At 46.2% G+C, this 25,769-nt stretch overlaps 4 protein-coding genes across 4 annotated transcripts; 1 reads left to right on the forward strand and 3 right to left on the reverse strand.

Moving 5' to 3' along the window:
* Nucleotides 1-921: 921 nt before the first annotated feature.
* On the reverse strand, nucleotides 922-1,910 carry KVR01_008493 (uncharacterized protein; the record flags this gene model as incomplete). The annotated part of the gene is made up of 2 exons (XM_044783954.1): nucleotides 922-981; nucleotides 1,056-1,910. The coding sequence occupies 2 exons, from the start codon at nucleotides 1,908-1,910 to the stop codon at nucleotides 922-924; spliced, it is 915 nt and encodes a 304-aa protein (XP_044642260.1).
* Nucleotides 1,911-9,050: 7,140 nt separating this feature from the next.
* On the reverse strand, nucleotides 9,051-14,269 carry KVR01_008734 (uncharacterized protein). The gene is made up of 2 exons (XM_044785452.1): nucleotides 12,935-14,269; nucleotides 9,051-12,878 (listed from the first exon to the last, which is right to left on the reverse strand). The coding sequence occupies exons 1-2, from the start codon at nucleotides 13,248-13,250 to the stop codon at nucleotides 9,514-9,516; spliced, it is 3,681 nt and encodes a 1,226-aa protein (XP_044642501.1). The 5' UTR covers nucleotides 13,251-14,269; the 3' UTR covers nucleotides 9,051-9,513.
* A 2,817-nt stretch (nucleotides 14,270-17,086) lies between these two features.
* KVR01_008673 (uncharacterized protein) lies at nucleotides 17,087-21,363 on the reverse strand. The gene has a single exon (XM_044787543.1). The coding sequence runs from the start codon at nucleotides 20,079-20,081 to the stop codon at nucleotides 18,441-18,443; it is 1,641 nt and encodes a 546-aa protein (XP_044642440.1). The 5' UTR covers nucleotides 20,082-21,363; the 3' UTR covers nucleotides 17,087-18,440.
* A 2,054-nt stretch (nucleotides 21,364-23,417) lies between these two features.
* On the forward strand, nucleotides 23,418-25,094 carry KVR01_008820 (uncharacterized protein; the record flags this gene model as incomplete). Its single annotated transcript, XM_044792460.1, has 3 exons — nucleotides 23,418-23,539; nucleotides 23,653-24,919; nucleotides 24,978-25,094. The coding sequence occupies 3 exons, from the start codon at nucleotides 23,418-23,420 to the stop codon at nucleotides 25,092-25,094; spliced, it is 1,506 nt and encodes a 501-aa protein (XP_044642587.1).
* Nucleotides 25,095-25,769: the final 675 nt, after the last annotated feature.

The raw sequence follows: 25,769 nt of genomic DNA on the forward strand, positions 1-25,769 counted from the left end.
AAGGGTTCTAGCTTTACTTAAATAAATACCTATTAAGTAAAACTACTTAAAAATAATCACTTAACTAACTTATTAAACTAAGAGATAATTAGATAAGATAATTATACTTTATTACTATATATTTAAGTTTATAGTTTTAATAACTTATAAATAAAAAAGAAATAGCTATTAATAATTAAATTTATAACTATATAAAAATAAATCTTTACTTTAAAAGAAATTATTATTATTTAAAATAATTAATATATTTTAAAGAAATTAAAATTATAAGCTTAATTTAAAATATATTAAGATTTATAAGAATTTTAAATTTAAACTTAAAAGTTTTAATTTAAATTTAATTTACTTAAAAGGAAAATATTAAATAAATTTAAAAAACTTAAATAAAGTTAAAAATTAAATTAAATTATAATATAATAAAATAATTAAATAAAAATTAATTAAAAATTATAATTATAAATCTTTTAACCTTATATTTAAAAGAGATTTATTAATATATAATAAAAAAATCTTTATACTTTTTAAAACTTAATTATATTAATAAATATTATTATTTTATAATAATATTATTAAATTATTATAATTTAAAACTTTTAATATATTTATTAATATATAAAAATATAATAAAATTTAAAAAATAAAAAAGGCTTTTTATTATATAATAATAAGTATTTTTTTTAAAGTTTTTTTAAAAAAAGATAAAAATAAAATTAGTTAGTCTAAGCTATTTTAAGCTATAATATTATAAATCGAGATACTAAGATGGATCTTCTAGCCTAGGCTCAACTCAATGCATCCATCTGTCCATCATAGTCCGAGAGTTACTCATCATCATCATCCACTTCGGCCTCCACAAGCTGATCCTTCTTACTTTGATGCAGTGCACGAGTTTTGCGGACGGCGTCTTCATCCACACCAGAATCATATTTTGTTGAAGGACACACCCGGAAATTTGCTCGTCCAGCCGTCCAGGACATAAGACTGCTATAGCCTTTGTCGCGGCTAGCGAAGAGTTAGCAGCCATAAACATTCCATCTTGAGACGGAGAGAAGTACTGACTCCTCCTTGTTCTCCCGGACCAGTTCGATGATTCTCAGCAGCTCTTTGGATCCGTCTGTCGCGGACGGCGACTTGCTAGCAGCCGCAACCACATCCTTGAGGGCAAACGTGCCGTACCGGATACCATTGGACCGGACTGGAAACACAGAGGCTGAGCCTGGGAACTGGCCGGGCACGATGAAAACCAGGCGGATGTCAACCCGAGACCCCCACTTGTCAAAGAGCCACGAGAAACTTGCGACGTCCGTGGTGAGCCCATCAATGCCAATTGACACAAGGTCAACCCTCGCTCCGGGTTGGACGGCGTCCAAGGTTTGGATCATCTCGGCCAGCTTGCTGCCTTTCTCCTTACTAGTATTGCTCATAGGCCACTTGCTGGCAACCTGGGCCCTTGGGATGGAGATGATGAGGGCCGGGACCAAGGGTTCAAGGGCGACAAAGGCACGCCCAGCGACTGCTCCTCGCTCAAACATGCCCGAAAGCCCGTATGTTGGTGGCGCTCCACTTGCACGCGGAAACACCAACACAAGTCGCGAATATGAGTGGGCAGTTGTTTCGACGAAGCCGCACTGGACGTTGTTGCCATTCAAGTCAATGACTTTGACCCATGGACGGTTTGTGATTCGGCCATTCGACCCGCCCGGACCGCCAAGCTTTGGCTTCTTCGAGCCCTGGGCTGCTGCGATGTACGCAAATTCTCGTTTGAATTTGCCCTTCGTGGTGAAGATGTCGGGTCGCTCCTTATAACACTGGCGCCCGGACTTCTCATTGAACATTTTAAGGAGCTCTGCCTCATTCGGATCATCATCCTCCTCGGCAATCTCGCCATCCTCATCTTCAAGTTGTAACATCCTCTTCTTACTAGTTGTATTGGGAGAAAAGGCTAATTCTATTAGTATTACTTATATATTAGATTCATAGTTTATAAGAGGGACGGACTTGAGATGCTGGGGAAAACGTTTTGGAGGACTTCCTCTGGAAGACTTGAGACGTCAAGGTGGAGCTGCGCCTTAAACCCTCCGTCCTTGGTAGAAACAAGGGTACCAGCTACACCAGGTTCTTGCATCAACTGACGCATCAACTCGACGGCTCGGTTCGACATCATCTTGAATTCACGAGAGAAAATGAGGCTTTCAGGCAAGATTTCTGGGTGCGTTTTGCGAATCTTTTGCCGGGGTTCTTGTCGCTTGGGACGGTGAGTTCCTACTTGGGAAGGCATCGTCCCTCTACGCTCTACCCGCACCTCCTTCCTCTACCGAATGTGCTTTCCTCCAGTAGGCAGGAGCCATGTATTCCCAGCTCTTCCGATTGTCCTTCCGAAAAGCCTGAGAAGGTGCAAGTCATAGACAGCTCTCGCTGCGGGAACTCCATGACCACCGGGGGCAATTTGGACAGCGACCAATACAACACCCAGACTTGGACAGCTCATCGAGGAAAAAGCCCATGACATCTTGGTGTTGGAAAATGAGGTACCTTGTTAATGGAGCATGAAATATTGATTGCTTGCTAAGTAAGCAATTTTACTTAGGACTGTCGTTGAGTCAAATTGGGCACTGTTGTTCTCAGTACGGTCGGAATTACTTGCATGCATGTTGGAGCGGGTCCTTAGTCCCGTACCGCAGCGTTTTGTGGATGCTAAGATGACCCGCCCACATCCGGACCACACCCCGATTCGGACTGTCAGGAACCTTAAACCACTACAATCTAGGGGTACCACCACAATCTAGTGGTACCACTATAAGATAGTAGTAGCCACTAGTATATAGTAGTATCTATTAGTATATAGGGCTTTAACCACATTATATTTTTCCTTTATACTATATAATTACTAATTTCTTCCTTAATTTAAAGTTTATATATAAAGTTTTTAATAACTTTATATATATTTTTATAATTTTTTTATAAAGAAACTTTAAATTTATTTTTTCCTTTATTTTTATTATATTTTTTATATTATTAAGAAATTAATAATTATTAATAATAAAAGTATAGATTTAAAGAAAAATAAATTTATTATACTTTTTTTTATTTTTTTTAAAAGTTTTAATATTTTATTATAAAAATTTTAAAAATAATATATTAAAAATAATTTTTTTATTTTAAATTTTTAAAATTAATAATTATATATTTAAATAAAAGTTATAATATTAATTTATTTAATTAAAGTTTTATTAATATATATAAAGTTAATATTTACTTATTTAATAATTATATTTATTTATTTAATTCCTATTAACTACTTATTTAATATTAATTTTTCTAAGTAACTCTTTTATATTTATAAGTACTTTTTAAGTTAGTATTAAAAGACCTTATAGTATAATTTCCTTCTCTAATTTTTAATACTTTAGGTATAACCCCACCCCTTTTAATATGCCTTTTAGTATGCCTTTTAGCACCCTTTTTAAGTCTTTTAGGCTATATATATTTAGGTATTAATTAAGTATTTAAATATTAATTAAATGTTAAAAGGTTAGAAGTTTAAAGTATTAGAGGGTTAAAAGGGGTGTTAAAAGGCTAGAAAGAGTGTAGTTTTTATCTTTACCTTTTTAGCTTCTAGCCTTTTAGTGTTTAGTTAGTATTTAAATACTTAGTTAGTATTTAAATATATATAGCTTAAAAGGTGTATTAGAAGGTGTGTTAGAAGGTGTGTTAGAAGGTGTGTTAAAAGGTGTGTTAAAAGGTGTATAGAAGGGGCTTATACTAAAAGTATTAAAAATTTAGAGAATTCTAGTTAGGTATATAGTTTTATATAGGCTTTATATATAAATTCTTATACTAAATAAGTAGTTAAAAAAAACTAGGTGAGTGGATATAATTATTAGGTAAGTAGATATTAGCTTATATATATATATATATATATATTTAAAGGAATAATTTTTAATTAATTTTTTTTAATATAATTTATTTATATATTAATTATTTTTAAAATTTAATTTTATTATATAATTTTTATAATATTTTAATTAATATTATTATTAAAATAATACTTTTAATTTTATTTATATATTATAAAGTTAAAGTTATAAATATTTATTATATTATAATTATTAATATTATATTATTTTTAAATATTAAGTTTTAAATATTTATTATTATATAAAAGTATTATATATATTTTTAAATATTCTTTTAAGTATAAAGTTAAAAATCTATAATTATAATTTTTAATTAATTTTTATTTAATTATTTTATTATATTATAATTTAATTTAATTTTTAACTTTATTTAAACCTCTTTTAAACTTTATAAAAGTTTTTATTTTTATAAATATAAACTTTAATTTAAAACCTTTAACTTTAAGTTTAAAATTTTTATAAATTTTAATATATTTTAAATTAAACTTATAATCTTTTAACTTTTTAAAAATATATTAATTATTTTAAATAATAATAACTTTTTAAAGTAAAGATCTACCTTTATATAATTATAAATTTAATTATTAATAATTATTTCTTTTTTTTATAATAAAGTTATTAGAATTATAAACTTAAATATTATATATAATAATAGAGTATAGTTACCTTATTTAGTTATTTTTAGTTTATATAATAGTTTAAATAATTACTTTTAAGTAGTTTTACTTATTCCTTAAGTTTATTAAATAGGTATTTATTTAAGTAGAGTTAAAACCTTTAAAGAAATAATAGCTTTTATTTTTATTTATTTTAACTAACTTATAAAAGTTTAAGTTATATAATAATATTATATATAGTACTTAATAATATTAAAATTAAATAGTTTATAATTTATAATAACTTTAATTTTTAATAAATTAATTTATATTAAAACTAATAATATTAATTTAAATGAATTAAATATAACTTAATATATTAATATAAAAGGTATTTTTAATAATAAATAATATTATAAATAATTATAAAGTTATTATAAAAGTTTTATATAATAAACTTAATTAAACTAATCTTTAATAGATATATTATATTTTATTTCTTTAAAACTTTAACTATTTATTTTAATTTAATAATAAAATTAAAAAATATAAATAATTTATATTTTTAAATATATATAAAATAAAAGTTCTTTTTAATATAAGGTTAAAAGATTTATAATTATAATTTTTAATTAATTTTTATTTAACTAATTTTTTATTATAATTAAATTTAATTTCTAATTTAATTTAAACTTTTTAAATTATATAAATACTTTTATTTTTATAAATATAAATATTAAATTAAAACCTTTAAACTTAAATTTAAAATTCTTATAAACTTTAATTTTCTTTAAATTAAACTTATAATTTTAATTTTTTAAAAATATATTAATTATTTTAAATATTAATAATTTTTTTAAAATAAAAGTCTATCTTTATATAATTATAAACTTAATTATTAATAATTATTTCTTTTATTTATAAGTTATTAGAATTATAAATTTAAATAATAAAGTATAGTTATCTTACTTAATTATCTCTTAATTTAGTAGTATAATAAGTTAAGTAACTACTTTTAAATAGTTTTATTTATAATATAGTGGAGCTAATAAATAGATATTTACTTAAGTAGAGTTAAAACCTTTAAAGGAATAATAGCTTTATCTTCGTTTATTTTAATTAACTTATATTTATATTTAAGTTATATAATAAATTTAATACTTATAAATAATATTTATTAATATTAGATTAATTTATAGTTTATAATAGCTTTAACTTTTAATAAATTAATAATATTAACTTAAATTAATATAGTTTAATATACTAATATAAAAGGTATCTTCTAATAATAAATAATATTATAAATAATTATAAAGTTATTATAAAAGTTTTATATAATAAATTTAATTAAGTTAATTTTAAAAATATATTATATTTTATTTTTAAAATCCTAATTATTTATTTTTAATTAAATAATAGAATTAAAAATATAAATAATTTATATAAAATAAAAGTAAAATTATATTAATATATAATAGTATAATTAAATTAAAAGTATAAAGATTTATTTATTATATATTAATAAATATTTTTTAAAAACTTTTAAAATAAATAAAAATAATTAATTATTATTATTTTAAATTTAAAAATTATTATTATAAATTATTTTTATTAAAATATATTATTTTAAATATTTATTTCTTTATATATTAATTAATATAATATATAAAATTTAAAATTATTTTATATATTATATATTATTAATTTTAAAATTTAAAATCTTTTAATATATATTATTTTAATAATATTTAAAGTTATTTTAAAATAATTTTAGTTTTAAAATATTATTTATAATTTTAAATTAAAATATTTTATTTAAAATATATATTATATTAATATATATTAGAAAAATATAATATTATAACTTTATTTTTATAAATAATTTATAATTATTAAATTGAAATAAAATATAAAATATTATTTTAATATTTTAAATTAATAATATATAAATTAAATAAAAATTAAATATAAATAAATAAAATTTTATAAATAAAAATATATAAAAATATAAAATATTTTAAAATAATATTAAATAAATAAATAATATTATAATAAAAGTTTAAAAATAATAATAAAATAAAATAAATTTATATTAAATTTATAAAATATTTATATATATATAAACTCTTTTAAGTATAAAGTTAAAAACTTATAATTATAATTTTTAACTAATTTTTATTTAATTATTTTATTATATTATAACTTAATTTAATTTCTAGCTTTATTTAAACCTTTTTTAAGTTTATTTAATATTTTCTTTTAAATAAATTAAATTTAAATTAAAACCTTTAAGTTTAAATTTAAGATTTTTATAAATTTTAATTTACTTTAAATTAAGTTTATAATCTTTTAGTTCTTTTAAAAATATATTAATTATTTTAAATAATAATAACTTTTTTATATAAAGATTTACTTTTATATAATTATAAATTTAATTATTAATAATTATTTTTCTTTTATTTATAGTAAATCTATTAGAATTATAAACTTAAAGTAGTAATAGAATATAGTTATTTTATCTAATTATATCTTAATTTAATAGTGTAGTAAGTTAAGTAACTACTTTTAAGTAGTTTTACTTAATAGGTATTTATTTATAAAGTAGAGTTAGAACCTATATATATCCTTAATTAAAGGAATAATAGCTTTATTTTCACCTATTTTAACTAACTTACTTAAGTTATATAGTAACCTTATATATAATACTTAATAGTATTAAAATTAAGCAGCTTATAGTTTATAATAACTTTAACTTTTAACGGATTAGTTTATATTAAAGCTAATAGCGCTAACCTAAACTAGTATAGCTTAGTATATTAATATAAAAAGGTATTTTCTAATAATAAATAGTATTATAAATAATTATAAAATTATTATAAAAAGTTTTATATAATAAACTTAATTAAGTTAATCTTTAAAAATATATTATATTTTATTTTAAAACTTTAATTATTTACTTTTAATTTAATAATAAAATTAAAATAATATAAATAATTTATATATAATATAAAATATAATTATAATATTATTAATAAATTATTTTATAAAACCTTTTAAATTATAATTTAATAAAACTTAAATTTATTTAAATAAATAAAAAAATATAAAAAAATAATATTTTTTAATTTATATTAAATAAATTATAAATAAAACTTATATAAATTAATATATATAATTCTTTTATAATAAAAAATATAAGTATAATATATTAATTACTTTAAAAATAATTATATATTATATTTAATTTAATTTTCTTTAATTTTTAAAAAAGGTAGAACTCTTTATCTAAGACTAGTCCTCCTACTAGATATACCTTCTATCACTATATATTGTGGTGCCTAGGGCTGGGAAAGTACGATTGAGTTAGGTAGGGGTGTTTTTAAGGAGGCTAATTCTTAGCGATTAATATAGGGACTCTCTCCCTCCCGACACATCAATAAACTAGTTGGGCTGGCCCCAATCCCACCACTCCCATTTCTATCTTCATGGAGGTCGTACGCGGATTGAACGATATACATACTCGCGGCCCTCTCTTCCCTCTCTCCGACCCGGAATCAGAATCTAACGAGAACCACTACACACCAACCAACCAGAACCGAGACTTCGTCGACTTGAACGACAAGTAAACCCTCCTCCTTCTTCAATAACTTCCTGTCCGAATCTCCGAGATCTCCTCCCTCCCTTTAAGACCGCCGAGTTAGCATGCCTATTTAGCTTAAAGTCGTCGTTTGGGACTAGAGTCGCCGTTAGGAGCTTGCGAAGCCGTCTTCCGCCGAACCAGGAGGACTGTAAGCCTTTATGGCCTGAAAGCTATTAGTCGGGACTAGAGAATTAATGTGGGATGGAACTCTAAAGTTGGGTCGAGGAGTTGGCTGCTGCTAGGAGCTAGGAGCTGGGAATGCCCTCATTTGGGCTCGGGGTCTTCGCCCTGGGTAAATAGGGGCCTCGTGTGGTGCCTGGGGCTGGGAAGGTACGATTGGGTTAGGTGGGGGTGTTTTTAAGGAGGTTAATTCTTAGTAATTAGTATGGGGACTCTCTCCCTCCCAACATATCAATACAACCAGTTGGGCTGGCCCTAATCCCACCACTCCTATTTCTATCTTCAAAATCTTAGAGAATATACAATGAAATTAATTCTTTTGTTGATAATCATTTGCAGAATCTTGCAGACATCAACAATAGCTACATAGCTCAGGGGAAGAGTGAGTTGACTTGCATCCACGAAAAAATTGCAATGTGTACTAACGAACATTCAGGCGCCGGGCTCATAACCCGGAGGTCGCTGGATCGAAACCAGTTGTAGCTACTTGATTACATTTTTTACATTTTTGCAGAATGGTTTTTGGGTGGTGATTTAAAGTCATGTATGCACTCCTTTTTTGTGAGTTGAATGCCTGTGGTCTTTTTAATGATCTTTTTGACTGTGAGTTTGGTCCTCTCGCTGACTTTAGCGGCCTTGGACTGACTTGCATTCCACACTTCTTTCAAGACCACACCACATATTATGCTTGCCCACACATGCAGCATTTCAAGATGGTTACAGTCCATTCACAATCATTATTCAAGGCCCAAGGCCTGTATTTAGTAAACATCGCAGTTGTGCAATTCATACATAATCAACAACACAGCAACACCACAACACCACAACACCACAACAACAACTCAACCAAGGTTAAAAGCATCAGCAAGGCAGATCAATTCCAGGCACGGTCTCAAATGCCACACTTCACCACAACACAAATAGCCTTCACCTCGTCTTGTCATAGAAATGGGTATCATATATGTACACATAAATCCTAGCTCTACCTACACCCCTTTTTACCATCCACCCATAGTACTCGTGAGCACTAGAATAAGTACAAGTCATCAAAAACATTAAGGTCTAGCCGTTTACGCCGGCAAGCGGGTAGAAGCAACGTTTTCCACGAAAGAAAAAAACAACCAAACCCGCCGCCACATCACATGCACCTCGTCTCTTCCCCCCCGTCTCCCCTGCTTCCTCACTGCATCGGCCTGTCCGCCTGGCTAGCCCGCCTCTGCATCTTGCGCATGGCCTCGCGGTGCATCTCCATCAGGTCGCGGTCCGACCGGATGCGCTGCTCAAACATGCGGCCCGCGCGCTCCCGCTCGCTCTTGAGCGTCGCCTGCTTCTGCGCCTCCGCCTGCCGCTGGCCCATCATGAAGCTGCGCTGCGTGTCAATGTCCCGCTGCACCTCGGCGTCGTAGCTCTGCCGCACCACGTGCTGCGGCAGCGAGTTGGCCGACGACGTCCCCGGGACCCCGTAGATGGAGTTGATCAGCGGGCCGCCGCCGCCGCCGCCTGCACCACCGCCCTGCTGGGTGGTGGCGCCCGGGTTGAACCCGCCGCCGTGCCCGAGCTGCGCGTTCGCGTTCACCGCTGGCTGGCCCGCGGACGCGCTGCGCAGGTCCTGCTGGACGGACTGCCTGAAGCTGGCGAGCTGCGACTCGCGCGCCGCCTGGCTGGGGAGGTTGGACGTGCGCTGCGGCTGGTGCGAGTTGAAGTTGGCCCCGCCCACCAGCGAGCCGCTGTTGATCGATGTCCTGCTGTCCTGGCGCATCATCGCCTTGCGCTGGCTGAGCGGCAGGTCGTCGGCGTCGATCAGGGCAGGCCCTGATGACATGCCGCCCATCTCGAAGCTCCTGCGGCTGGGCAGCGCGTTCCCTGAGCCGCTGTGGTTCCGCCAGGCTTGGGGTGGGCCCATCGCCGCTACGGATCCGTAGGCGGGCGACGGTGCGATGCCGCGGACGGAGCCGGATTCTGATGCCGAGTTGGATGAGGGAGGGCTGACCTTGCCCGCTTGGACCGAGTCTGGTCGGAGCACCGATGCTTTCTTCCGCATCAGCATGTCGCGTTGTCCGATCAGGGTCTGTGGGCTGTCATAAGAGACCAGGCCGGGCACAGGTGGTCTCGATGAAATGTGTTTGGCCGCGGGGGGGCTGCTGTTCCCGCTCGCGGTCATGGCTGGTGTCCCGCTGACTGCTTCACCTGTCAAAGCAGCCGCCGCCGCACTCCTGGCAGCGTTCCTGCTGTCGATACTCATTATGGACCTGGTGTCGTCGTCCTCTGCCATTGCAGATATGGCCCTTCCAGAAACGCGCCTCACGTCTGAAGACACTCGCTGGGCCGGTGAAAGGTGTCCTTGTGCAAGGGCCGCTTGCTGTACTGACATCCTCGAGACAGATCTGGGCATGGCAGGAGGTGGAGTGGCGTCCAAGGCCGTCTTCTTCAGCTCATTCACGTCCACCGGCGCTGCTTTCTCCTCAACCTCTTTGACCTCGATAAGCTCTGGCTCCGGCTCGTGTGGGATCCGGAGCTCGGCCGGTGAAGGCATCTCGGCGTTGGACAGGTGCTTGGCCCATTCATTGGTTCGGTACGACAGTGCGACCTTGGACAGCCCGCGAGGAAGTCGATCCTTCGTGAGGCTCACCGGGACGGAGGAGGTCTCTGATGCAATCGACTTGCCCGCTTTAGACACGCTCTCCTCGTTTACAGGCGATGCATCTTCCACTTTCTTTGCGTCTGCCTTCTCTGATGTGAGCATCGATTCTAGGCTTGGCTTGAGTGTGGCGTTCGCATCTGGAGACTTTGTTGTGTTTTGGTCGGCTGCCGATGACTTCAGAATGTCAGTTGAGACAGTCGCTCCCGAGGCCGGTGTCTCCGCAGGGGCCTTCTCTTGTGTCCTCTCGCCTGCCAACTCGGCCTTGATCTCCTTGTTAAAAGGTTTCTCATCAGTTGGTGTCACTGCCCTGATGCTGCCCTCGTCTGACCCATCCAGAGTAGCGGCGATGGACTCATTGTCCTCCTTCACGGGAGACGTCAAATCCTCTCTACTCGCGCTCTTGCCACGAGCCGCAGTGTCCATTCTCCTCCCCAATGATCGCTGTGATATCCTCCGGAATAAGTCGACTGACCCGACTGATAGTCGATTCACAATTGAGCTCCTCCTGCTCGCGGTGCTTCGTGTCTCCAGAAAGTCACCGTCGTGGTCGGCGATCGCAGCCACAGAAGATTGGTCGTCGTCACCTCCTGCCACAGTCTCGGCAGCCTCAGCGGGCACTCGGAAGGGAAGCGACACGAGATTTGGCGTTGGCGTCGAGGACTTTGCTCTGAATTCTGCAGACGCTTTGGGGACGAGTCGCGCCTCTCCATCATCGCCAATGAGCCAGAACTTTTCTTCGTTTTCGGCGGCCGGCGAGCCGAGTGTATCGTCGTCAGCAGCAACGCGGACAGTAACCATGCCATCTGCGCTCCTGTCGAGGACCTTCTCTGCTGCCGTCTTGGGCTTTGGTGGCGGCTCGGGCCGTTCCTCCACGAGCTTCGCCTCGGCACTGACCGGAGATTGCTCCTCGACGATTGGGATCTCGGCCAACTCAATTTCCTCTCGCTCGTCGATCGTTGAGCGGCGGGTTGCCGTGGCGGTGGTGGTTGTACCACTGTTCCGAGCCTTCCTTTCGTGGTAGATATCCCCGACATTAGAATCTTCCGAGGTGTGCACTCCCATGCCGCTCTTGCTGCCATAGACTGCTTCCCACTGCTTCCTTTCGCTCGCAGTGGCCATCTCTACGTCCCTTCCCACGTTTGCTTCATGCTCCTGGTTTTCGGCTTCCGCTCTGATGCGTTCTTCCTCTTTCTTCGCCCGGTGTGCCTTGACAACGAGCCAGAGCTTGTTCTGGGAGACGAGGCCGATAAGGGCGATGATGATGGTAACAGCTTGTTCGACTTTGATCCCCCTGGTGAGCGGATATGTATCGGCACCAAAGGGGAACAGCTTATCATTAATGTTCCAGACCCACGCCCAATACTCCTTGAGCCCAGCACGGCTGAAGCAGTCAATCCCCATGACAACTGCAGTTGCCCCGCTGAGGGAGATGCAAGCGATCATGAAATGGGCTCGCGTCCATCTGCTGAAATAGCCCGCAAACGAGGCAGCCGAGAACACGGCGATGAATATTGTCACAGGAGCTCCTCCTGAGCCGAGCAGACCACCTTCCTTCAAGGTTAGAAGCCACATGGCCAGGCAGAACCCACCCAGCAAGCAAGCAAGGCATTCCGTGACCTCCTTGAAGACAAGGGCGGCACCACCGAGTAACAGTCCCGTGCCTGTGGCTGCGACAACGTAGGCGCCCTGCACACCATTGGATATGGGTGGGTTCATGACATATATGATGAGAACTGTCACACCGACGGCGGCCAGGAAACCGGCAGAAAGGAAGCAGTGCAGCCACCGGGTCTTGATGCCGATGAGGGTGTAGGCAGTGCCCGTCAAGATCAGGATGACGCCGGCGACAGAGAACCCCGGAGTGACGCGGGGCTTCAAGGGTAGTTCACCCGCAGCAATAGTAACTAAGCATCATGTCAACACGATCGTCTTCTTCGTATGCTGGCAGGACATCGCTTACTATTAAATAGAGTAGAGTTAAGATCAGTGGTACCGCCTGTCACTGTGGGCACTGGAGTGCCCGTCTCGGTTGCAGATATCGAGGATGGTATAGGGGAGCTCTCAACCCCGGAAATGGCGGAGTTGTCTGCTGAAATTGTGAAGGATGCCGAGGCAGCATCTTCAGTGGTAGATGAGGGTGCGGCCGAGGCAGGAGCGTCGGTTATAATATCATCCTGCCGTGGAAGGGGTTGCGCAACACCCGCGAGGGCGACGTGAAAGCACAGGAGGAAGCAGAAGAGCACACCCCATATCCCTGGTATCCGAGTAGCCCTCATTGTGTGTGACTGAGGAGACCTTGGTATTACTGGTATTTCCCGGTTGGCCCCTCACAGCTCCCTATATGCCCAGGTGAGGAGACGAGAAGACTCTGTAGGGAAAAGAGAAAATCCACCGGGTCTAGCAGGTGTGCAGGCGAATGGGACTCATCATCCGTCAACAAAAGTGGGAAAAGAGGGCACGGGCAGGACGGGCAGGACGGGGAAGAAGCTCAGGTAAAGTCGGCCGAGAGGCACGAGCACTCGCTTGAAGGTGGGAGATCAAACAATATTGGCCGAGGAAACAAGAGGGCTGGACAGAGCAAACAGAGTTTGGCGTAGGGGCAATGGGTCTGAGCTAGACGAGACGGACTGAGGATGTCGATGTAATAGTGAAGGACGGCGAAGGAAATGCGGGCAGCTGGAAGTCTAGGCTATGGAGTACGACGTTACGGCATGTACTCGATACTCGACGCAAGGAAAAGCCGGAGTCGGAGAAGTGTGGACAAACGAGTGGACGAGAGGATACCGGTGTAAGGAACGACAAGGCCGACTGAATGCTGGCAAGGCTAAGGGACGGATCGATTGGGCGATCAAACCTTTGGAGACAGACCACAAGAGAGAGAGCGCGGTGCGATAGCAGCCAGCGGCAGGAGGGGAATAAAAGAAAGGCGGGCAGGAGTGCATCTCTTCAGAGATCGACCCCAGGGGATGTCAACCCGCCCTACCCATGATGCCACGAGAAATTCCCCCTTCTGTCATCGTGGGCCTGAGGTCCTCTGGGGCAGGCGGGGGTCATGGGTTGAGGTTTCATTGGAGGGTCCTGATCATGGGCGACGCACACTGCCCACTGCCCACTGCCCAGGTAGGCAAGTACATGGCCACAATGGGACAGACCCAAGGCGTTCAACGGCAGGCCGGGGCCCACATGAAAAAGAGCCTGCTGCTAATAATGCGAATGCCCAGATGGGATATAAAGCGTGGTGGTTGCAGTCACAAGGCCGGGCTCATCTCTCTTCTGCAGCGCTGCCCCGTGCAGCATTGGGTCCGTCCCATTGAGTACCATTGAGGCGCTGCGAAGAAGCAAGAAATGCATCCGACTGGTCGGTTGGGCGATGGGAGATTGCAGCAGCAGCCAGGACGCAAGAGACGTCGCAGCAGATCGGGACGAGAATGTAGCCCACCTTGCCCACCCAGCCCACCCAACAACAAGGTTTTGGCCGATGAACGGCAGGTACGCGGCCACTGGGCACCGGGTACGCTGTTCCGCCAGAGCAAATACCACTGCGCGCCCGTACCACCAAGCAGAAGCACATGTCATCGACCGCATGCAGCTCTTGATGAGGTCGGCTTTGGGCTGGCTTGAGTCAGCCTGTCAGCCTGGGCCTGTGGGTCGTTCCATATCCTCTCGCCCTGTCGCCTGACATTTGGCACTAATTTAGATCGGACGACTGGGATCTACCCGTGCTGCCGGGCGAGCACGCGGGTACCTAGGTACTTAAGTCAAGAACCCAGGTAGGTATCTGCGTGCCGTTGATGAGCGAGGACAAGCTCTGCACCGGATACAAGTTTGAGTGCTTGAATTCTGCAACGTCCTTGGGGAGTTAGTTTATAATTGAGTTACCGCAGTAGCCAGACTGGCTTTTTGGCAAGGCACTCAGAAGGCGAGGCAGTATTGTGGTAGGTGCGAGAGGGTACATGTTACCTGGGTAGTCTCAGACCCCAGTCCGTGGTACCTGAAAGACGGCAGGGATGTGCCACACAGGCGCCAGCCTTGATCTCCACCTTCCAGTCAATCACGCCCCTCTGGAACGCACCTATGCTGTAGTCTGCTGCAGCGACGGAAATCCCCATTTGCGCTTCCATCCAGGCATCATCACCCCTCCGTCAGAGTGACTGAGCCATGAGCCATGAGCCAGTCCTGCCAGCTCACTCGGGTATGAAAACACAGAGGTCGTGCAGTCGATCGATCAGCTTGCGGTCGTCATAGCCGAATTACCCTTCCTACCTCCGAGATGCTTCCGCGCTGCTGGGGACGCTAGTGGGCATGCTGGCGCGAACTATTACCGTGCACGCCTGTGACCCTCTCCAGGTCCTCCCAGGCAGAGGGCCGGTTGCGAAAGACATGCACAGACACACCGGTCCTATGCAAGCAGGGCTGGCAGGAAGAGACAGACAAGGCCGTATTGCAAGCCCTGCATCACGAAATTTATCTCGCAGGCGAATTGCTGCACGCAGGCAGGCCGAGGGCAGGCGCCTTGCAGCCAGCGCTGGCCCCAATCGGGATGGCAACGTGCCGCTACTACACCTGTGGACGTCCTGCGCGAACGGACCTCTCCCTCTGGTCGCGTCGACACCACCCATCATCTCTCTGGCGTGAGCTCAAGCTCGAGAGCTCTCTGGTACCGAGGAGGACGCGTCGCGCCCAGCTTGACCCGATATTGCCGAATGTTGCGAAGCTGGGCAGTCCAGGTGCCAGGGCAAAAGACGGACCTCAGTCCGCAGGCCGCTTAGGACCATTGAGGAAATTCTGAACAGAATCAGCTCTGATGCGAGCCATCGGAGGTTTTTTTCCTCATCGTGTTACCGGGGGTGCCTGGTCGCGCCTTACGGCCGGCACCCTTGTGTGACGGTTCGTGTGGGCCTCGCTGGTCTTCAGCACTTCCACACTAGGATGGGGAAACTTGTACGAATGTCTGTCCAACGGCCAAAAGCTGGCAGCTTGGGCCCGAGGCTGGTTAGCTGCGAACGGCCGCCCACAGTTCTGCAGATACCACAGTAATTCGTTCGCTCATGTCACACAGAGCACCACGCGTCGCCCTCCCTCTGGAACGGCGTACGACAGACAACCTCAGCAGCCCCGGGGGTCGGAGAGGCTCAGATCAAAGAATGGCAACACCATCTATGATTCTCCTGGCACCCCTATTCCTCTCCCTTGCCGCATCGCATGAATCCCCCATAAACTTGCTACATGCCTGGGTCCGCCTTAAGATCTTCAGCCACGCTGCCCCTCGACCTTGCCTTGCGGGCTGGTCCCGGCTTTAGAGTTTCAGGTTGGGATGGAAAATAGCAACACAGAACAGGCTTCTGGAGGCCACAGCCCCACCCCCCTCCGCCTCGGCGATTTTTTGAGCATTGGCCAACCGGATTGGAGCACAGGCCTTGAGAAATGGAACCACTTGGCTCCTGACAGTAGCTGTACCGCTGTACTGTACACTACACTACAAAAGTACTTGTCTTGGACCCTTTTCTTTTCTTTTCTTTTTTTTCCACCTCTTCAGCAGCTGTGGAGCCGTAGAGGACCCACTCCTTCCCGAGATGGAGACCGATAGGCGACAAATTGGCATTTTGGCCACCGCGCGAGTTGCACAAAAGACTGATGAGCCAATATATAGCCGCATCGGGTCTCTTGCACGAGCAGCCGGCGCATAATGTGGCTGTCCTGTCTCGTCAGCCTCCCGCACCGCCAACAAATGACAAGAAGACCCAGGCGGGGAAGACAAGACCCGCGTGAAGAAGGCCCTGATAGTATCCCTCGCAGTACTCCAGCAACTACTTTAGTAGATATCAGGTAAAAGGGGAGGGGGTACTTGGGCCTCCGTCATGCCACGCCCACAGACGCCAGCCACCTCCCGCCGAGCTCGCATCTCAGCTTGCCAAAAGCCCTCGTCGCCGTCTGCATGAAACCTGGCTGCGCGGCCCCGGCCGCTCTGCGGCGCGCTGTGCCTTGTAGGTACTCCGTAGATACTCACTTCACCCACGGACGTCCAACAAGGTACATACATAGACGTCATGACACCCGATTGGCAACACGAGGGCGACGAGGAAGAGTTCCCCACTTAGACACAGGGCCAGCAAGCCCGCATTCAATATTGCTTCCAGGCCGGCGCGGACTGCGCAGGCCAAAGGCGGCCTAGCACATACATAGGAAAATCCAAGGCAAGAACAAACGGCATGGCACAGCCTTGGGCATGAAATTGCGAGCACGATGCTATGTAGCCCCGTTCATGCCCCAATTCGGCTCCCGGCGCCCTGGGACGAACCGTACACTATCATACGAACGAACAAACGGGATGGAAGGGGCCATGTCAGGAAGCGTAGCAGTTCATCGCAAGACTCTGAACGATCCGCATACAACACAGTACACTAGATACTGTGCATATTGGACCTCATCTTCCCTCCTCGCGTTAGTGGTGCTTATTAGTTTCGGTGGAGGGGGAGGGGGGGGGGATGTGATCGAGCGCACGGACAGGCCGAACCATCCGGTGTATGGCATGCTTTCGCCGGACAAAGCTTCAACCTGCACGCCCTTTGCGAGGCAGGGTATAGGAAAGCATCTGCACGTTTACTAGCCGGTTGGGTCGAAAAGAGGCACTGGAGAACAGCGAACAAGGTCGCCAAAGATCGAGACGGCAGTGGCACGCGTACACGTGGACTCGGAAGAGGCTGGCCTTGGTCCCTACGGACGTAGGACAGGTCCAAGCCCAGTCCTGCACGACATCGTGATGGGAAACGGACCGTCACCGCCTGCAAGTACCCGCGAACAACAGCAAAACTTGGAAATCGGCACCTCTTTCGACAGAGTGTGACCAACACCATCACCGCCACTAAAACAGGGTTGGGACTGGAGAATGTGAGTGTCGATTTCAGATGCGTGGTAGAGTTGGCACCTGCATTTGTGAGACAGTTCTCACGCACGACGTCTTCTTTTAACCTTCGATGCCGGTCACGTCCCGGCTTCGCATGGCCAGTGTCCCGACTAATTCCAGAAGACAAGAAATTGGGCGAGGGATGATCGTCCACTGATGTGGCCCAACATAACTTATGCGCTTGGGCCAAGTTGAGGGAGGTGGGAGGCTGGCAGCTGCATGCCACCCTCTGAATGAAATGTGCACGCCGCGAAGCATTAACCCTATTTTCCTCAAGCTCACCCAGTCCGGGTCGAACGAAAAGCGGACGCCTTGCAGACAAAAACTGGCTTTGAACTTGCATTTCTCCATTGCACCCCGTCCCCATTGAGGCGAAGTTTGCTCTCCATGCCGTTGACTCCGTGCTTTACCACGTCAACCACCGGGCACACAGGTTTACCTAGGTCTTTCGATAGGTGCTGTATCCTTTGGTATCATATCTCAAGGTCCCCATGAAACAAAATAAGTGCTGTTGTTCTTTTCGAAGAAAGGAAATGAAGCGAAACTCAGAAGGGCGGTGACCTCAAGGGCTATACCTCCTCGACAGTCTCGATGGAACTCGATCTCTGTATCTGTCCCTCTCCGATCCGGAGCCGGGTTTCGAGCCCTTACCGTAGCCCCGTGCCGACCGTCCTGGGCCGGACGACCGGCCGTCGTTCCTCACCGCGCTCTTGCGGAGCAGCAACACTGCCACCATCTTGAACGGCCACATCACGAGGTACAGAACCACGTGGTATGGTATCAAGACAAAAGACACCAGGGACTCAGCACACCATCTCAGAAGCGCGGTAAAGCTCCACTGCGCCTGGTTGCTCTGTTTTGCAGCTGCCGCTGCTAGTGCTATCGCATCACTCAGTCGGGTGTCCACAGCGCCTAGCCGCGACTCTGTCTGCAAGGCCAAGACTGTGGCCTTCTTCTCGTACCGCCTGACCGCACGGTTCAACGCGTCCAACTCGGGCTGGATCGCGTTGCGGACTTCCCTGACGAGTGCCGGGCCTTGCTTCAGGCTGCTGTTCTGCTGTTGTTGCTGGCGCTGGGCCGAGATTTCGAGGGATTGTGCGGTCACTGCCTCGGCGGCCTCGGCACGGAGCTCGAGTTGCGCGACGCGGACACGCATCTCCTCGAGCAGAGCTGTCGTCGAGGGGGGGGTGGGTGTGAGCCTGACTATCCTTTGCAGATGCAGGGTCCGGGCCTGGATGAGCTTGAGGGCGTGGGATAGAGGGCGAAGCTCAGCTGCAAGCAGAAACACTGAGATGTTGAAGTTGGTAAGGAGGCCTTCCGAGGGCCGGCTCAGCTGGTTGCGGATAGCATGGAGAAGGTATGCGCCAATAACAGGGCTAAGGAAGCAGGACAAGAGGGCAAGGACCTCATGGACGTAAAGCTCATTGACAGCTGCCTCCTGGGACTTGGTGCGAGTGGGCTGGTGCGGAGACGACATCCCCTCCAGTTTCCTCCGCGTCTCTGGGTCCTGGTGCCTCGGCCTGGGGGGCTGTTGGTCATCCTGTAGAGACTCCTCGGGGACATGGTCGAGCGTCACGACCGAGCCCCTCTTGCTCGGGGCCATGTCCAGCTCACTCTCATCATCAGACACGTGCTCCAGCCCAACCTCCTGCCTGATGCGTATCTCCTGGGCCGTGTGATACCACCGCCATGGCTGTGTGACTGTATATCGAAGAAAGATGAAGACCAGGCCCAGCAGCATGATATCGGTGATGAGCTGGTTCCCACCCTCGAAGAGCACCCCAACAAGTGCCGGCAGCAGTGCAAAGGCCATGGGCAAGTTGGCCAGGGCACCGGAGCTGTCCTGGGCCATGTCATGCCTCACCCCACTTGGGTTCAGAATATCTTGGGTGCCATCTCGCATGGAGCGCCGAGCTTCGGATAAGCTAAAGTCGGAGAAGGTCGAGCTGCGTCGCTGGGGGCCGCCGGGGGGCGACTCGAGATGCTCGGATGAGAGGGGGGAGGCCAGGGAGGCACCGCCGCGGAGCCGCGAGACCTCGTCCATGGTCATTGAACGGCGGAAGGTGTGCCCTGGGGGACCAGCCGCAGAGGCAGACGTGGAGTCGAAGGTGGAGGGCGGCGAGAAGGAGGTGGTGGTCGCACGGGGGGAGGTCGGGCGACCCGGAGGAGTTGACCGGGCCTGGTGGGCCGGGAGGGTGTCCATGACGACTTGCCACGTAAGACAGGACACACCTTGGTGGTTGGAGACAGACTACGTGAGCCTCATGTCGGGGACAACGGATGGATGGGAGCAAGACATGGGATGAGGGAAGGCGGGGCCGCGGTGTGATGGTGCGACCGGTTGAGCGAAGGGGTGACGGGTTGATTGTGTGTACTCCGTACTGCATTCATGGCTCTCCCGCCCTTAGCACGGGAAGCAGGGCACTTTTGCGGGCAGCACAGCGGGCAGCACAGCGGGCAGCGCGTTGTGTTGTACACACAGCAGCTGAGCAGCTGTCTGGTGAGCCACGTTACCCAAACCGGACAAGGCAGTGGCGATCCTGCGCGGCTGGCGGGCTGAAGGAAGTTCAAAGGCATGCAGCGTTGGAGAAAAGTTTGGGGGTTTCGCCAATCACGACGTCACTACTGTACTGTGATAGGGTCTCCTTGGGCCTGTATGCCACGCCTGCGAGACGCCCCAATCCAGTTGGGATTGTCTGCGACTGACTGACTGACTGACTGACTGACCGACCTGACTGTTTACACCAGAGAACAACATTTGTTATGCGATGCAGGATACGACTATTAATCCGACTTCGGTACACCGAGACTCGCGCAGAGGCAAGAGTGGAGAGCCCCGGACTGTGACCTCAAAATGCCCGCCCGGCAGATCCGCAGCCTCGTTCTGGATACGAGCTCGACAAAACCACTGGGCAGCAACAAAAACGGCCGGCAAGCCCCGGCAGCCCTGCAGCTGGAGCCCGGAGATTATCGCGGGCGTGCTGCGGGAGAGCTTCGTCGTCGGTGACAGCACAGACTCGCGAGTCGCAGAGCATCGGCAAACAACAGCTCGGCTCAGCTCTGCTCAGCTATGGCGGTCAGCCTATTTATTTTGTGGGCTCCCGACAACTCGGGTGCGCCCCAGCCTAGTCCTGTGGGAGCTGGCCAGGGTTCGGCAGCCGCCTCGGCAGGGATATCCGGATTCCATGCAAGGAATCCTTCGAGATTGCACCCATTTTGGCTTTCGATAGTGCCCTATGAGGTCTTGTCCACAGCCAGGGTCCTCTTCCCAGATCAAGTGTCTGCGTGTGCTTCAGGAACGCGACGATAACAGGGCTCAGCCGGCCAGCAAGCCAGCCAGCCGGTCATATCGCAATCGTCATGGCTGATGAGCCTTCGCAGTTGGTCCACACTCCACAACAGGCAATCCCAGCAATAAGTGTGTAGTAAGCCACGTGCTCTCGTGTGCTGTGATGACGATGCTGCGGTTCTAAAGTTGTTTGTGGGCTCTGCGCGGTGGGTTGCATCCCGTCGTGATGCGCGCATTGAGGCTCGGGGACGACGAGATGACCGCAACGAAACCTACGCATGCTCTGCCTGCTCTGGCGAGAGAGCCTTGCGCGCAAGCTGGTCCCAGCCAGCCCTACGCAGCAGGCCCTGCACGGGCGGCCGTCCAACATGCATGACGCTGGTGCAGGGCTTACACTAGATGCGTGCCTATCTTCAGGGATGCGAGGTCATTCTCGTCCAGCTCCCCCAGCATATCATCCAGCAACAAAATAGGCAATCTGGGCAATCTGACTGTTGGCCCCCCGACGCTAGCAGCCGCTGCTATATTACCACGGCGAAGGGGGCAGAATTTTCAGAGAGCAGGGCAGATCAGATCAGATCAAACAGGCTTGATCTGACCTGACCTGATTGATTGATTGATTGATTGATTGATTTATTTATTTATTAAACAAACATTGACCGGACCTGGCGGCCATTTCCTGGGGGAGGACGAAGACGCCAGACACAAGATCCAAGACACACAAGACTATCACACGCACATCCAACAAACAGCCTGATTGCTTACGTGTGAGTGTGTGTGCGGTCGGACGCGGCTCGGTGGCTCACGGAGACGGTTCAGACACCCGCGATATCGACTCACATGGCCTCCTGTCTGTTCATAGACTTTCGAGTTTCACTTGGACCGACGCCTCATCAGTATTACCCGGTCGCTGGCCCGCGCCACCAGACATAAGCGAAAACCATCCCTTCTCTCTCCTGCTGGTTGTGGCTGTCCGTGAGAAATCGTTGCCGTCAGCACCCGACAGAGCCATCACTATCATTCATCCTCTTGTCTTTCCTCCTCCTCCTCCTCCTCCTCCTTCTTGTTCCTCATCCTACCTGTCCTCCCCCCCCCTATCCGTCTCCCCCACGGAACCCGCCCTATCCGGCTCTGGCTGTCGCGCCTGTGTTGGGGCCGAACCATAAAGAGGGACCAGGACAAGGTAAAGAAAAAGACACAGCTGAGTCGGGCAGCACGCACGCGCATGAGAAACAGTCGACGACTCAGGCTCCTGTCATGGTAGCATTTGGGGTTGGAGAAGACTCCCGCAACCATCTGGAATCTGGCGTTTGCACTCTGCCCCTGACCCTTGGGTGCCAGATCTGGATCTGGATTTGGATCTGGATCTGCCAGCTCACCTGTGCTGCATCTGACAGTTCTGGCTGCCAGGCTGCCGCCCCTCTCACCACCACCACTGCCACGCCTTTTTCTGACGTGCATCCGGCCCTCTGGACACTACTGCAGGTCAAGGGGCGGGAGCCGCCGCCATTGTCGACGGCGCCTCCTTCGCTTTCCACCACCTGTCCTTCTCCGTTTCCGTCCTTTTCTACCGACCCAGAAGAAGTCTTGCTCGCACGGGGACACCGAACCATAGTTGCAGGTGGCAATCGGGGTCTCAGTCACCAGGTTCTGATCCTGGGCCTGAGTCGGCGCCGGTGCCTCTGCCCTAGCAGGCACATCTCAATTTCCGGCCCTGCTCCACTGGTGCAAATCTCAGGCGAGCACAGCGCTTGCCCACTCGCACGCCAAAGCCTCTGCTGGCGCCGTTGCCGCTTGTGCTTGGACCCACGGCAGCGGACTCGTGCTGCACAGAAGCTGCGCCTGCACCTGCAATTACGCTCGCTCTCGCACCTGCACCTGCACCTGCATCTGTTGCACCTGCGTCTGCAACTGCAATTGCAACCGCAACCGCAACCGCAACTTGCAGCCAAGCATCACCAAGGACGAGGACGAGGACGACCGCACCCTCCTCCTCCTCCTCCTCCTCATCCTCCCTTGATACCGTCTGGACATCTGACCCCGCACCGCCCAACCCGACGGCACGTCACAGGCGCAGGTACAGGCGCAGGCACTGACAGAGGCACGGACGCCGTGCCAGCCTCCAACACCCACCCGCCGAGGCCCAGCGCCGTCAAAGCCGTTCCAGCGGCTTATCCTTCCCAACGGCTTCTCACGCTGCCCTCCGAGATAATCGTCGATCAATTGAATTCACCGCCTTGAATCCTTCACATGTCCGTCCTCACGCTCACGACCACGCTCACGACCACCAACGCACACACGCACACGCTCATGCTCATGCCCACGGCGCCCGGAATGATTCCGTCAGCAACCGTCCCGATCAGCCAGCACAAGTCCAGTTTTCTGTCCCGCCTTTGACGCCCCCAGCTGCCGCTCTCCCGCGCACTCCGCCCCTATCTCAACCCCCACGCCAACACCACCACAACCAACACCAGCGTTTCCAAAGCCACAGCTATCTTCAACAGCAGTCTCCCTTCCGCATCCGCGACTCGACCACCACCGCCCAGCAACACCTCCGTCAAGCCTCCGCCGGCCGGCTTTGGAATCCTACCAACTCGACTCCGCGCTTCCTGCTAGAGTCTCCTCCCCGACGAAGACGTCCTTCCACTCCCCCGCCGCCTAATTTTCCAATCCCGTATCCCGCTCTCGACGTCTCCCTTCCATCCGTCAACCTCGGTGGCGCGCTTGCCATATCCGGAGACACCCCTTTATTAACCCTTTCGGAGCAGCGAGACGGCAGGAATAGTCCTGGCGGCGCCCCACGGAATAGCCTTCAGATTGGCGGGGACAGGATCAGCCTACCCCGATCTGTGAGGCACTCGTACGACGAAAAGCGGAAGAGTAAGGGCACCCTCACCCCGTCGCCGACATTCCCCGAGGAGACAGGCGAGGAGGAGGTCGAAGCAGGTCCGTCGACAAGACCATCTCGGGCGGTGCTGGAGGTGGACGCTGCGCAAACCGGACCGGTCCAACGGCTAAGACGGCGCGACGAGCGAATCAACCCGCACGTGACGGTCACCGAACTGAGCTCCCAGTCCAGCTCTCAGAAGCTCGACAAGGGCAAAGGCAAGGCAGTCATGACGGCCAGCGACGAGAACGAGCAGCAACAACAACCGACGTCCTTTGATCGGGATCTCGAGCGAGGGCCAGAAGATCATGAGCGCCGTGATTCGACAGGCTCAATAGGAGACGGCATAGGATCGGCCATCTCGTCAAGCAACTCCTCCATACTGGGCGACCCCGACGAACAGGCCGACGATGATGAGTGGGGACCTCAACACCCGTGTTTTCCACACCTGAACCCTCATGTGCCGGTCGACTCCCCGGAGTACGTCAACACTCGGATCATCAGGATAAAACGGGACTGGCTGCTCGAAGGCGACCTTGCGCCGACATTCTCCAACATGTATCCGGAGATCCTCGACCCGGCTGGTCTGTCTGAGGTCGAGTTTCGGCGGGTCATCGACAAGCTCAACTCGGAACTTGTTCCGATTTTCAACCCATATAACCCCAGAAATATTGTCGATGGTTTCCTCGGTCTTGTGACGGGATGGTTGTGGGAAGATTTCGGTCTCACGGGCGCGAAAGCTAGGCTTGCCAGGCTGGAACGATGGCTCGAGCGGTGGAACAAGGAGATGGAAAAGACAGCTGGTGGGGACGACAACATTGTGCCGCCCAAGATCGTCCCACTGAGGCAAACGGCTTACATGACGGTGAGTGCGACCTTGACCTGCCTATCTACTGAGTCAGTAGTGACTGATTCTTATGCAGCTTGACATCCAAATCTTTGACCCTGAGATTCTCCCCGCGCAGAGCACGAGGGGCACGGAATCCAGAGGGAACGATAGCCTGCCAGCTGAGCCCGGGCCTGCTGTGACGGCGGACTGAGACGATTACGCAGTGAAATGCATTCGAAGGCTGCTCTAATAACTACTTTAATAATTCGAGCGGCGAGGAACGACTTATGAATATACCCCGAATTTCTTTGTCTACAGCCCTACTAATCTCTGTGCGCAACATGGGATCCTGTACCTGTACAACACCGCATTGAGCTCATGGCGTTTGATTCTTTTGTATTTCGACTTGGAGGGCTAGTAAACGGGGCCAGCAGAGGCATGTACGTGTTCCCAGGGGCGAGTACCTAGATACATAGGTCTCTGAAGGATAAGAGACCTTCGCGGGATTGGGCAAAGTCTGACTCTGCCCATCCGTGACTGGATATAGGAAAGAGCGGTTGTCTCCTGAGTTATTCGATGCGATTGGTGTGAATGAAGCTATCTGAAAAACAGGTACCCAGAGCCACTTCCCTCTCTACCAAGGGCAAGGTCGATGACGTTTTCAGGCGAGAAATGGCGTTGTCCGTCAGGAACCACCAGAAGGCTCATCAAGACCGCCTTTTGAGTGGGAATCAACATGGTATCCACTGGAAGAAAAAATACCAGTGGCGGCTGTTGTCTGCCTACCTGCTGCTGTGACAACCTCGCACCACTTCTAACCATTGACGGACCCCTGCCAAATACCAAGCTCATCAAGACAGTCCTTACTGTAAGCCAGATAATAATT

Source organism: Diaporthe batatas, assembly GCF_019321695.1.
Source record: "Diaporthe batatas strain CRI 302-4 chromosome Unknown Contig00010, whole genome shotgun sequence".
NCBI classification, from domain to species: Eukaryota; Fungi; Ascomycota; class Sordariomycetes; order Diaporthales; family Diaporthaceae; genus Diaporthe; species Diaporthe batatas.

Coding starts and splice junctions, on each gene's coding strand:
- KVR01_008673 (XM_044787543.1), bottom strand. CDS start 20,081: ATGGACACCCTCCCGGCCCACCAGGCCCGGTCAACTCCTCCGGGTCGC.
- KVR01_008734 (XM_044785452.1), bottom strand. CDS start 13,250: ATGAGGGCTACTCGGATACCAGGGATATGGGGTGTGCTCTTCTGCTTC. Junction 12,879..12,934: donor TAACTCTACTCTATTTAATA/GTAAGCGATGTC, acceptor CATGATGCTTAG/TTACTATTGCTGCGGGTGAA.